The sequence below is a fragment of the Quercus lobata genome, chromosome 6 (assembly GCF_001633185.2).
Source record: "Quercus lobata isolate SW786 chromosome 6, ValleyOak3.0 Primary Assembly, whole genome shotgun sequence".
Lineage (NCBI taxonomy): Eukaryota > Viridiplantae > Streptophyta > Magnoliopsida > Fagales > Fagaceae > Quercus > Quercus lobata.
The window spans coordinates 18,855,044-18,869,994 of record NC_044909.1 but is presented as its reverse complement, the minus strand read 5'-3'; the positions used below and the strand labels follow the sequence as shown (position 1 = coordinate 18,869,994).

The window sequence follows — 14,951 nt, the reverse complement described above, 5'->3', positions numbered from 1 at the left end:
GATTTTTTATGATGGTGTTTCAACACGAAAACTGATGATACTAAAAATCATCAGTTTGATCACTCATCCAATCCAAAATTTTTAACAATTTTGTAGGATCTGCAAAATAAAGAGAATTGATCGAAGAGACCAACAAATTGTGCTCAGGGGAGAGCTTCTGATGCTTGAGTCAATATCAACTCATATTTATTATATATAAATAGTAGTTTTGTAGTAGTTTTTGACATTTCTTAGCAAGTGAGGTAGCTTGTCTCTTTTATAGGTGACTTAGATAGCTATTGGACATAATTATAGGTGATTATTACCTTGAGTATAACAATTATATTTTTCTTGATGGGAGTTTAATACCTTTGAGTAATGGTTGTCAATGAATATATTGAATGTGATTGAGCGGTTATCTTTCTTCGATGGCTTGCTAATGACTTAACGTCATCCATTGTGGTTGACAACCAATTGATTTTCTTAGACTCATCAAAAACTATTAAAAATTTTGGATCATTTAAAGTAGGATATTATGTAGAGCAAGTTATCAATTCATACTAATGAAGTATAAGGATAAGGATAAGGATGTATCCGTCTAGGATCCTCGTCCGGTGAGCCATTGTTGAAAAAGGACCTCAATTAGAACTCTACAAACCAAAAAAACATATGAGTCAACAAATGAGTATGAGATATGTACTGTTGGGGACATATTTTTATGTAATTAGCATATCCTTTGACAAAACGCATTTTACTTGTATTTGCGTAAATATCAGTAGGTTCAAGATAATCATTACAAGTGGTTAAATTGAAGACATGAAGACTACTCAAGAACTGCTCAAGAAAAGTGCAAATCTACAGGTCTCAATACCTCCTCGACAGAAGCTCGATCTGTTGAGATTCATTAAATCTCGACAGATGTCTCGATCGATAGAGCTTACGGGTTTTCAGATTATAGCCAGCAATGTTTTTATTCTAAAAGGCTATTTGTTTATGGGTTTGTATAATCCTTATTGGACTAAGAAAATCCAAGGTTTGTGTAAACCTATTTGGAATAGGAGAGCCCATTAAGCTCCTATTTAAAGGAGGTGGGAAAAAGAAAAACCTAATCCTAGAGAGCTTCATAAGGTTTTCTTTTTGAAACCCTAAGTCTCCTCCTACAGAAGAAAAAGTTCTTGCTGCGTTTCTTGTATGCCTTTGGGTTCAGTAACCAAGCAAAGTCTCTTGCACCAACATTGAAGATCTTATTGGTGTTTCCATGTGAAGCTGCTACAAATCAACTACAACAATCAAAGGGTTGCTGTGGAGTTAGTCACGTACTGGGATTTGTGCAAAGGAGTAAATCGCATACTGGGATCCACGCATCAGATTGGTTAGTCACGTACTTGGGAGCCGTGCATCAGAAAGAGGAACTGTCACTACAGAACAAGTCCAATTGGGTATTGGGGTAAGGGTTCAACTGTAGGTTGGTAAGGTACTTGGAATTCCTTTACTTGTAACCGCTTGTTGTGATAATAGTGGAGTTTCGGGAGTGGTGACCTGAAAATCACCCGATGGGGTTTTTGCCGTTAGGTTTTCCCCATTAGTAAACAAATCACCGTGTTATTTATTTTCTGCTGCATAATTAGTTTATTGGTGATTTGTTTGTGCTACCATGCGTTTGCATGATAAATTGATTAATTAATAACTTGGCTAATTAATTAATTAATTTCTATCACAAGGGGTCATTCAGTTTGTGGCCTATCAAGTGGTATCAGAGTAGACACACTTTGATTAGGTTTTAATCTTTGCTGTGTGATCCATTGACCCCTGTTGTCATGGAAACTCTTGATTGTTTTGATTTGCATGATCTTATGTTGAATGATGATGATGATATTCAAGATGCCTATTGCAAGCTTTATAATTTTTGTATGAAATCTCTTGAATATTCAACAAAATTAAAAGCAAAATTTAAGAAGGTCAAGCTTGAAAAAGATGATTTGATTGCAAAATTGGATGAAGCCAATAATTTGAATGAGAATTTTAAAAATCAAATTTCATCTCAGGTGGACAAAATTGAAAGTTTGGAAGAGCAATTAGTTGAATCTAAAACTGTAGTTGAAAATTAACTAGTGTCAAACTTGTTGTTGAGCCTAACTCAAAAGAAAAAGATTTTTATATTCCTCCATTTAAAAGGAATAATGAAGAGTTGAAGGCTAATATTGCTAGGATAGACAAAGGTCAAAATTCTGATATTAACACTAAAGTTTCTAAACCTATGTCTAAAACTCCTCCTAGGAAGAATAAAAATTCTGAATTTGTCCCCACTTGTCATTATTATCATATTGTTGGTCATATTAGGCCAAATTGTCCTAAGTTAAGGTTTCTGTCAACCTCCAAGGTTAGACCTCCTTCTAGGAAACCAAGTAAGTCTAAAACTACTCATGTTTGTCACCATTGTGGTGCTTCAGGTCACACTCGTCCTAATTGTTTAAATTTGTTTCCTCATAAGCGAGTGTCCAATAGGTCTCATCCTTTGTCTAAAGGTTCTATACCTATTCTTGGTGAGTTATTAAAAGATTTGATCTTTTTAACTCAATTTCAGGGGAATCCTAATTCCTCTATGTCCTTTAGTAGTCATACTAGGACACGTGCATTTCCATCTTCACGGCCAAAGACTCGTGTTGTGTGGGTGATAAAGGATCCTAAGACTTAATTGTCTTCTTTGTTTGTCCTCTACTTTAATTCTTTCTATCTAAAGTAAGACTATCTTTGCTTGATTTCTTATCATGCTTTCATGCATCTGCACCCTTCTATCATACCTTCATGTATATGCATATTTCTTTCATGTTGTTTGTCTGTTTTTGTTTGGTTGTTCAGTTTTTTATTTTTATTTTATTTTTCAAAATAAAAATAAAAAGAAAAAAATAAAAAAAAAATACAAAAACAGTGTGTGTTTTGTGTACATTGGTACTTGTGTACCTTAGATAGCCATTGAAACAAAGTCTTCTAAACTTTGTATCTTTTGTAACTTAGATGAGCATCTCTATACACAACTAAGCAAGTGAGGTTTGTGGCTCTTGTTTGTAATGAGTAAGATTAAGTTATTTCCTGTACTTAACTCTCATATCACTCTTTTTGATAGGAAGGACTAAAAAATCCTGAGAGAAATGCATAAATAACTATCTCACCACTGTTGCCCGTCAATCATAATATGACACCTATATGCTTCGGCATAGCAAAAGTGCTGTGTTAATGACATTTGTGTGCTTAGGCATAACAAAATTGGAATGTCAAATATCATTGGATATTTCTTTTCTCTCTCTAATATGCCCATGCATGATATGCTTAAAAGAAAAATATGCAAAAAAAAAAAAAAAATCAAAAGAAAAATGATAAAAAATGCTTTTTTTAAAAAAAAAAATTGATTATAAGCGTGTATTCTAGGAGATGTGGGAGTTATAGGATGTACCTCGAAAGTGATAGTCCCCATCAAGCTGTTATGATTCTGTGTGAATTAAAGTGATTTTCTTATATCTCAAATCGTCATAACTTGTATACACATATGTAAGCTTGCGATATTTTTCACACACAACACACAATATTCTTTGCTATTCTTGATACATGTGCAGGTACAATGTGATTTGACCATCACAAGGTTTTACATGTGTTTATGTATGCTCACTAAACTGTCTTGACTTGTTTTTGAAATATAAAATTGATTAGACTTGTTTAGTGTGTGTGTGTGTGTGTTTTTGAGGATCCATGTGCTTAAAATTTTTATTGAGAGATGATTTTGAGAACTTAATATGTTGATCGGATCATTGGTTGAGTTGCATGTTTGATTGCATTCATGTCTGTGTTTTTCACTTCTCAAAAAATTGTTTTTAAAAAGCTAGCTCGACAGCTTCTTGATACCTAGCTATCTGTCGAGCTTTTAAGCTTTTTCTTATCGCAATCTTGACAGCTTCTTGACACCTGGTGAATCGATCGAGAAAGCTCCTGTCTCCTCGATAACTTCTCGACACCTGGTGGATCGATCGAGATCTTTTTAGCCTTTTGTTGATTTGTCCCTCAACAGATCCTCAACAACTGCATCTGTCGACGTCTATTATGCTCGACACCTGTCTCGCCACCTCTCGATCAATTGAGATTCCCTTGCATCCATTTATTTTTTCTTTGTTTTGCATTTTTTTTTCCTTTGTGTCCATAGCATCTTGTTTTTCTTTTTCTTGTAGGTCTATAGTTCCTTATTCTCCTCGTTCCCTCTATGCTTATTTTCTGTTTGTCTCCAATATGTCTTTTGGCTGTTTATGCCCTTTGACAATCGTGTCAAAAAGGGAGAGAAATTTGAGAATTGAATGTCTATCCTCAGGGGGAGTAATAGATTTAGGGGGAGAACTTCATGTTAAAGGGAAAAAAGTTTTTGATGTAACTAACTTAGGGGGAGAGTTAGTTTGATACACATTGATATTGATATATTTTTTGTGTTGTGTATCTTTTGGTTTTGTAACCATTTACATACATCATGTGTTGTTTCTATATTAAATGATGATGTATGTGTTTCACTCTTTGTCTCACATATGTTGTTTCTTTTCTCTCTTTATACACATGTTTCTTGTTTATTTAACTTGTCATTATTTTCCACATGGTACCTTGATGTGTTTTGTTTAGTGCCTTTCAGGAAAGACAAGTTAAAGCCAAGTCAAGATTCCCAACCTTCTTCTTGCAACAACTTTCAAGGTTCAGATTTTTTAGACTAGGCTTATTTATTCTGTAATCTTGAGTAGAATGTATTCTAGGACATTCAATGTACTCTTGTGGTTTTGTCACGGATTACCAAAGGGGGAGATTATTGGGGACATATTTTTATGTAATTGGCATATCCTTTAACAAAATGTACTTTACTTGTATTTGCGTAAATCTAAGTAGGTTCAAGATGATCATTACAAGTGGTTAAATTGAAGACATGAAGACTACTCAAGAACTGCTCAAGAAAAGTGCAAATCTGCAGGTCTTGATACCTCCTCGACAGAAGCTCGATCTGTCGAGATTCATTAAATCTTGACAGATGTCTCAATCGATCAAGCTTACGGGTTTTCACATTATAGCCAGCAATGTTTTTATTCTAAAAGGTTATTTGTTTATGGGTTTGTATAATCCTTATTGGACTAGGAAAACCCAAGATTTGTGTAAACCTATTTGGAATAGGAGAGCCCATTAAGCTCCTATTTAAAGGAGGTGGGAAAAAGAAAAACCTAACCCTAGAGAGCTTCATAAGGTTTTCTTTTTGAAACCCTAAGTCTCCTCCTACAGAAGAAAAAGTTCTTGCTGCGTTTCTTGTATGCCTTTGGGTTCAGTAACCAAGCAAAGTCTCTTGCACCAACATTGAAGATCTTATTGGTGTTTCCATGTGAAGCTGCTACAAATTAACTACAACAATCAAAGGGTTGTTGTGGAGTTAGTCACATACTGGGATTCGTGCAAAGGAGTAAGTCGCGTACTAGGATCCCTCACACGAGAAAGTGATGTTTGATTGTAATTTTCTTCATGCGGTAATAATAATGATTTGTTTGTTATGATGTGGTAAATAAAGCTTGTAAAAGTTTTTCCTAACTATAATAAAAAAAATAATAATGATTTCTTTAGGATTTTTTATGATGGTGTTTCAACACGAAAACCAATGATACTAAAAATCATTAGTTTGGTCACTCATCCAATCCAAAATTTTTGACGATTTTGTAGGATCTACAAAATAAAGAGAATTGATCGAAAAGACCACCAAATTGTGCTTGGGGGAGAGCTTTCGATGCTTGAGTCAGTATCAACTCATATTTTTTATATATAAATAATAGTTTTGTAGTAGTTTTTGACATATCTTAGCAAGTGAGACAGTTTGTCTCTTTTATAGGTGACTTAGGTAGCTGTTGGACATAATTATAGGTGATTATTACCTTGAATATAACAATTATTTTCTTGATGGGAGTTTAATACCTTTGAGTAATGGTCATCAATGAATATATTGAATGTGATTGAGCGGTTATCTTTCTTTGATGGCTTGCTGATGACTTAACGTCGTCCATTGTGGTTGACAACCAATTGATTTTCTTAGACTCAACAAAAACTATTAAAAATTTTGGATCTTTTAAAAGTAGGATATTATGTAGAGCAAGTTATCAATTCATACTAATGAAGTATAAGGATAAGGACAAGGATAAGGATGTATCCGTCTAGGATCCTCGTCCAATGAGCCATTGTGGAAAAACGACCTCAATTAGAACTCTACAAACCAAAAAAACATATGAGTCAACAAACGAGTATGAGATATGTACTACCCAAAAACCAAGGAAGGCCTCTTGATAGGGAAACATGATTCCCAAAACATATGATTTGAATTTACGAGAGTAATGGTCATAAATGGATCCCTTAGACCTATAGTCACAGGTTTTAGGCTAGGGTTGTAAACGTGACCTAAAAAAATGCAGCTATAGGTCAAATTGTCCTATAGCCATGTTTTTATGAGCTATAGCCACGTTTTTAAAATGTGGCTATAGGACTTATTTTTGTAGTGGGATAAACCTATAATCTATGTAACCCAGAATAAAACACCTATATATGATCTCTCCCTTGAAGGCATGAAAAGAATCCTCCTCGACCTAAATCATGATATAAACCTATAATCTATGTAACCCAGAATAAAACACCTATATATGATCTCTCCCTTGAAGGCATGAAAAGAATCCTCCTCGACCTAAATCACGATAGTTGCTTGAATTACAAGATTGATTAAGTGACCCAAGAGCTCTATAAATATAGTTGAATTCCAATTTCATGAGGTATGAGAAAATCACAACCGTAATATTCTTGCAATTGTGAATAGTGTGGGCATTAAGTCAAGCATCAAAAAAGTTTAGGTTGGCATCACATTTAAGGGTGTCAATTCAAGTTGGCGTGTCGTGTTCATTTTATGTCTAGGTATGGATATTCAAAAAAATGACTCAATCCATTTAATAATCATGTCATGACCCTTCAACCTTAACAAGAAATTTTAATGAAGTAGGTGAACATGACAAGACTTACTTGACACGCTTAATAAACGGGCTGTGTCGTGTAGGATTAACACGAATGTGACACAACCTATTTCAACCTACTTAATATTAAATAGGTTGGGTTGACACAAATTCAATTTATTTAACCCACTTAAAAAAAGCACATGATTAATACTATTATAAATTTAATAAACAACAAATTTAATACAAACTCATAACATAAAAGTACCTATTAAGCATACAATTTGAAAGTAAATAATAACATCAAATACTTAAAACACATCATCTAAAAGAATAAAATAACATCAAAGTACTTAATAAATATTAAGTCCATAATGCAGTACTATCTATCTAGAGTGAGGGGAAGGGTTTAGGGTTTGAGAGTGAGAGGGAGTAAGGAAGGGCTGAAATTAAAAAAAAAAAAAATCAAATTAAATATTTATATGAAGGTTTAGAGATTTAGAGTTTGTAAAGTTCAAGGGCTTTGTAACGGAATTGACACCTCCCCATACACAAAGTACTTAGGAGTCTAAGGGGAAAGAGTTTGTAAATTTTCAACTTACAATTATATCACTTATAAGTTTTTTAATTACTTTTTTTTTTTTTAAGTTAAAAAATATAGATTGGATATAAAAGGTATTTGAACAATCTTGTTAACACCCCATTTTGCAACATACATTTAACCTCACATGGAGGATAAAAGAGTAATTTCACCTTGAAAATAGGCGTCTTAATTGTGGCCATTAGACCCTTAATTTCATTTCATCAAAATGATCTTGATATTGTAATGATCAAATTAACCAGTTATAAACCTTAATCGAACCATCGGATTGAAAGTTGTCATCAAATCAAGTTTGAATGGCCAAGATGTACTATCACAAATTGAGTCTGACTATATGTGATTATGAATAATTGATTTTAATTGGTTATAATTATAATCAATTTGAAATCAATGTCGTGTCATAATTTGATTGACTAGAACTACTTCTTATGGTAAGGTTGCACATACCTGATTAATTAGATAATCAAACATTAATTATTCAATTAGTAATTTGTGTAATTATCTTTTTAATTTGGATAAATTTAGAATTGATTAAGTCTGAAATAGAAGTAATTAGAGCATATTAATGTTAATTGGAAACTAATTTGGGGTCTATTAATATTAATTATGCTGAAACTATTTTCAAACAAATGACCTCTGCTCACCATTTCATTGATATCTCTCGGAATATTTTTAATTTGTGAGTGAGGTTAATTTTACTAGAAACTAGACATCTAGGGCTTCAATTTGAGCATAAGAATGAGGCAGAATTAAGAAAGATATGATTTTTTGAAATTAGCTCTGAAAATTGTTATAAGAGCTACAAGAAAAACCGACGTTTTAGACATTTTGCTTGCTCATCACTCCCACCAACCTCCAAATTTAATGCACCAACTTTCTCTAAATACTAAAATAGGGTCTAGGTTCATGATTCTCTTTGATCATTTGTCAACCCTCATTAAATGTCATTCCATTCATATTCTCTCCATCACTACTATATAAACCCCTCCCCCCTCTTCTCTATTCCATAGCACACAGAAACACCATCTCTTCTCCTCTCTTGGGTTCTATTGAAATAGAGTAGTCATTTCATATCTTGATCTTCTTGAGACTTAAGGTATTGAGTGAGACTTACTCTCCCTCTCCTAATTCTTCTTTTCTACTCCACTCTTAGGACCTCCACCAAGAGCCTCCTCTTCAACTATATGGATGTGGATCATGCATGCAGGTATAATCCCTTTCCCTAACTTGCTTTTTATATTACTATGATGAGATTAAGATTAGAGCATGCTAATTTTTATTTAAACTCCTTGAATATGTTTGAATGTTCTTAAATATTTATATGCGTTTTTCACATGTTCTTGGTTATTCATCACATGTTTATACATGGCACTAGCTTTGATCTTAAATTCACATCAAAAATATGAAAAACCATGTTAGTTTCATAATTCTCTCAAATCCTTGAATCTAAAATATCGCCATCCACACACATTCACTAAAATTTATTTTTCAATCCAACTACAATGATTAATAAATGGAATTAGGGTTTATCACATGCACACACATTAAATTCAACATGCAAATTGATTGATAACATATTAGATGATATGATATGAATGTTGGCCACCATAGTATAAAAGACCAGTTTCACTGGACAAGGTGGATGCCTCAGACCTTCCCATCTTGTAACATAGCCTCCGAACTTAGATCAAGGGTTGATAAATCAATGCTTATCAATGTAATTTTCACTAGGAAACAAAGCCATGTACTTTATCTTAGATTGTATCTAGGACCAAAGTCATATAATTTCCTATGATCAATGTACATTCATTCTTAAATCAACAAAATGATGAATTTTTCAATTTTGGTTTTCTTATTTATTCCAATAATTAAGTAAGTGACAACGCTATTATAAAACCCTTAATCTAAAGGGAAAAATATAATCAATCGAACCTTCATTCTAAGAGACAATAATATAACTCCACCCATTCACGTGGGTTTGGCCCAAAACCAAAAACGGGTCGGGGGCATAGTCTCTCACAAATCTAAAATAAAAGGAATATTTATTTGTTATATAAGTTAATTGGGTTATGTTAAAATGATCATTTTGAGTTGACACGAATAAATTGGCATATCAAAATTTTCAATTGTGGGTCACGCAAGTTGACACGCTTATTGACACATTTATTATCATGTTGCTTTCGAGTTGACCCATTTATGACCCACACCCGCTAAGGCCCAACCTTAACTTGTAAAAATCTATGTCATGTTCATGTCATTTTCGTGGGTTATATCAAAAATTGACACAACTAATCACACTCATACTGCTTGAATGATCAAATTTTCCTTTATGCAAGCAGTTTGTTAGGCTGTCCTAATCCCGAGTTAACCATATAATCACTTATACTCCATCAATTGATGCCATCTGTGGCAACTTAAGGCCAATTACCAGTTTCCTAGAGAAAGTTTACATGGTCCACACTTGGTCAATGGATGCCAAACATACCAAAACTGTCAAAAGCTCACAACCACTAGAAGTGACCACCATGGAACAACAGCTCCACAACCTAATTTAAAGCATACAAGAGTTCACAATGTAGTTTTTTTTTTTTTTTTTTTGGTACTAAACAAATTTATCTGTTTTTTCAAGCTTGCTATAATTAATGTACATTGATGTCGTGAAAGTCTAAAGAAAGCATGCACAATACTCTCTTAGATGGAACAGAAACTAAACCATTAATTTTTGGTATTAAACCTCAAATCCACGAAGGGTTCCTTGAATCCATAAGATGATATGTCTGGAATCCATCAAAGAGAATGATAAAGAAAAACTCTAAATTTTATTAATAATAATCTGGTTTGCCTTTAGATGTTACAAAAGATATAAATATTGAAAAGGTAAAACCCTAAGATGACTAGGAAACTCTCCAAAACCCTAATTTGCACTAATCATGAGGCAAAATACTAAATTTTACCAAAAATGGTAACATTGAGTTAAATGCAAAATCATAAACTACTGAACTTAAGGGATTGTCACAAAACAAGCGAGACCTTATTATGACTTTTGAGCAAAAAGTTATTAAGGAAACCAAAATTATTAAAAACGGCAAAATCATTGTTTTTGGACCTAAACGAAGGAATTCACCAAACTTAAGGCGCACCTCATAGCAAAGCGATGACTATTTATTAGAAGACTGTTTTCATTCATCCTGTCAAATTTCTTACAATTTCAACTTCGCTGCCCAAATGATTTCAACTAGTGCAATTTTATCTTGCAGTGCCGTGATTTCAAGCGCTTTTAATGTTCTAAGAAGGTCATTACTGTCTCTTCTACATCCTACATATTCCAAACAAGCCTTGGCATTTGGATGAGGAGATTTTCATAAAAAATAAATAAATAAAAACTTTCTATAAACGGGTGCTTAAATTTTTCAAACATCTTTTTAAGAAGAAATTCTACAATCCCATAAAAGACTGTCTCACTTTGACTACAACGAAGTGAATTCTACTCTACAATGGGAATCTCAAAGGCATTTTGCTCAATTTTATCTTCGATTATATTCCCAAAGATTACGTATTTATTAGATGAATACGCAAAGGAAATACGTCATTTCCAATAAATCCTTTTCCTTGAAGCTCTTATTGAGATTCTAAAGGTTATTCTAGATGAGAACTTAATTTGAAAAGCATGTATATTGACTTAATTTTTTATCGACATAAACGGGCATAAGAGATTGTTTGTTACATAAAACAGAAGGAACAGCATTAGAGTTAAGGACTGGCTATTCTTAAAAAGTAACTATTCCATGGAATGAAGATGCAACTAAAGTCGACAACATGTGGCACGATTCAGCACCTGAAGTTGTTGGATTGAGTGCCGAGTGCACCCCAAACCTGATCCGACTTGACTCGTGGGCACCCTTAATATTAAACATGCCTTTAGTTACAATTTCTTAGATGCACTGCATTAGATTCTCCAATTAAATTCAAACATATAACTACATTGAATTTAATTATTCTTGAAAAAGATAACATTATTTTTGCTTCATTAATCAATGCAATCACAAGTTTGAATTTAATTGGGAAACTTAAGATGCTACACCTAATTACCTAAGGAGCTATGGTTTTTTATTGTTCTTGTACAAGCAATATATAAATAAAGAGATGATCTTGAGATGCCATTTTATTTTTTTTAAGATGTAGATAATTGCTCCCAGATTATGAGATTATCAACTTTTTGGATCAACCAAGGGTGAATTGTGACAAATTTGTGCACAAAGAGGGCACCCCAACTTGATTTGGACCAAATTTTGTGGGTTTGGCATGATTTCCCCCCCATATTTAGCTCAAACAAGGTGTTGTTGGAAAGCTTGTGACATCTTCTTTCTAAAGATACCAACTTTGTAGCTTTTCTTTTCAAATTTTATAAGCTAGAAGTTTGGGAAAGTAGCATTGAACTCAAGTTTTTGTCCAAAAATTTCCACTTTGGTATTTTCTCGAATTCTTTTTGTTTGAGTGGAAATTTTGTGATTTGAACTTTCTAAATCAGGTCCCAAGACCTTTTCAATGACCCCTTGCACCAAGCCAAGGTTGTTTGATCATGGTTTAATTGAGATTTAACCTCGTTTAATCATAATCAAGTTTTATGTCACTCTATCCAAAATTGACCACGTATATGGTTAATTTTCAATACCTTGCTCATTTTACTTCCAATGTGGGCTTGCAAGTAATCATTTTTAAAAAAATTACTTAATATTTTATATGAGCATGAATTTTATCCTGATTGAACGATAAATATTTTTTGTCAATTTTCGGTCAAATTTTGGTTTCTCATGGTTAAACTTAGTGAATGATAGGAAACATGTTGTGGAAGATGTATTTTGGTGTAATGTGATAGAATTTGGTGGTCAGATAATTTTTTCTTGTCTGTTTGACCATTGGTCAAGGTTTGATCAACGAGGGGTATTTTGGTCATATTGGCTTTTAATTCTTGGATCTGGTTAATTTGACATTCAATTGGGTCAAATCAACTTAATTTTTTCAACTTCTTTGATATGAAGGAACAAATTTTTATTTATTTATTTTTTAATTTTATGGGCTCAATTAATCGAGAACAAATAAAATGAGGTATCAATAGAGGACACTTATGGTGCACTAGTGGGTGAGATTTTAGGCTTGTTTTCATAAGTGGCCTAGATCTAGGTTTATGATCGTTACTCTTGTAAATTTAGGAAATATGTTTCAAGAATCACATTTATTTATCAGGATGTCTTCCTGGTCTTAGGGGTAGTCTATCCCACAAACTTATCTTTTGACTCTTTTGTTTTTACAGTCATTGAGTTTTACATGAGGTTTTCCGTTCACAATGGTTCACTGGATGAGGATCTTTGACAAATACATTTTATCCATAGTAATTTTAAAAACTTTGTTAGTAAGATGACTATTTTAACTATTTTCCTTTTTTGAAAGTACCAAATTTATAAGACATCTATATTGAAAGTCAATATAAAAAGTCCTAAAAAAATTATTATTTTTGCTTATTATAGTTAAAAAGAAATTAAAATTTTTTATCTATCTCAATACAAATTTCCAAGCTGTATAATTCCACGATAGTATAAAAATGAAGTATTATTATTTTACTTTATTTTTATGATTTGATAATTGGGATTGAAGGATTTGAACATTGTTCACCTTCGATGTAAACATTAAAAGATCTCAGTTGAAATACAAAACTATTGAAAAAATGAAATAGTATTATTACAATATGAAGTAAAATGCAATCAAGCGTCACTTTCTACCATGAGTAGGTTAAAACTTTACTTTCTCTCTTCATGTTTCATAGTCCCAGTGCCATGTATTTGCACTATGCTTTATTCTCTACCCGCTAATAAATGCATATTGCAAATCCTTGAACACTTAAAAATTATATAAGGCTTTAATGCCATCAATATCGTCCCTATGCAAACCTTGGGTCACTCCTGAACGTATGGCAGGCCACATGATGGCCCCTTCAACTTCGCTATGCCCTAACCCAAGAAGGTGCCCAATTTCATGCAAGGCAACTGTCTCCAAGTCATATGAACCTGGGACTGCTCCCACACTCCATTTTTCATCTGCATCATAATGAAATCGCCCATTAGTCGGTGAAAAAGCATGGGCTAGGGTTCCACCAGCTCCATCGAAAGGGGCCCCATCTCCATGGTCCCCCCTATGGAAACCAATTTTGAGATCTGCATTGGTTTGATCTTGAGCCCTTGAGAACTTGAAGTGTGTGTTTGCAGCCCACGTTTCAAAAGCTTTTGCGATGGGACTTATTGCTTCAGTTGGGGTGCCAGGGAGAAATCCATAGGTTAGATGGTACTTAGAAGTTGGCCACTTGGGATTTCCTCGGAAAAAAGAATAGTGAGAGACAGTATGAAAAGAGCCATGGTGGTGGTGATGTTTCTTCTTGCCTGAGCGCATCCAATTTGTACCATTGGTGATATCTGCCACCCCACAACGAGGCATCATCATTGTTGATACTGTGTTGGCATCCATTGACCCTGTGGCGTTGAGATGGTAATTAAGTTGGTAAGTTTTAATGGCGGATTCCAAGAGTTCATCAAAATCATCATCATTGGTATGAGTTTGATTTTGAGAATGGTTATAGCTCAAATAACCAAATTTCTCAAGGTAGGCTTTGAGGTTATGGATGCCTTTGACCTTCTCTCCCTTGTGACATCCTTGAAGATGTTTGAGAAACTCAAACGGTGATAATTTTTTATCATGGATGTTTCTTGAAGTTGCATGGGAATGGAGAGGAAGAAGGAGAAGAAGGAGGAGAGTGAATGAAAACAGAGAAAAAACTTTATAAGACATTGCTGAGAAGGTTTCAAATTAAGCTAGAAGCTAGAACTATATGGTGCAAAAGTGTGTTAGTTTGGTTGCTATTTATAGGTTATTCGGTAGACGGGGCAAATTGGTAAATCTCTTGCCAAGTCAGTCGTATCACTATCACGTATGTACAATTGTACATGACTTTTACTAGCAAAATGAAAGACTTCATAGAAGTAATGCTATTGACCATTTAATTAAAGACCGTTACAATGAGCAATTTTTTTTTAACAAGGAGCTTTTTTTTTTTTTTTTGAGAATGAAACAAGGAGCATTAGAATATTAAAAGGAGACCAATTCTGTAATATTCGGTCTTAGCATATACTCTTGGACTGGCTTCGATCGGTCCAACACATTAGTCTCCAAACTTATAACTTGGGATAAAATGATTAGCGGAAATTGCGGGTTTGGGAGGGCAGACATTCTAGAAATTCCAGAAAATCATAGACAGAAGGGAATCATTTTTTTAATAATTTTAAATTATTTAATAGATCATATATATAATTTAGTACACGTGACGTGAATGGTCT

General features: G+C 33.5%; 1 protein-coding gene across 1 annotated transcript; it reads right to left on the bottom strand.

Moving 5' to 3' along the window:
• Window positions 1–13,339: 13,339 nt before the first annotated feature.
• On the bottom strand, window positions 13,340–14,423 carry LOC115993531 (metalloendoproteinase 2-MMP-like). Its single transcript, XM_031117471.1, has one exon. It carries the CDS (start codon window positions 14,404–14,406, stop codon window positions 13,465–13,467), a length of 942 nt encoding a protein of 313 aa, XP_030973331.1. The 5' UTR covers window positions 14,407–14,423; the 3' UTR covers window positions 13,340–13,464.
• Window positions 14,424–14,951: the final 528 nt, after the last annotated feature.

What these genes read in the sequence shown, in the direction of transcription:
- LOC115993531 (XM_031117471.1), bottom strand. Translation starts at nt 14,406, where the DNA reads ATGTCTTATAAAGTTTTTTCTCTGTTTTCATTCACTCTCCTCCTTCTT.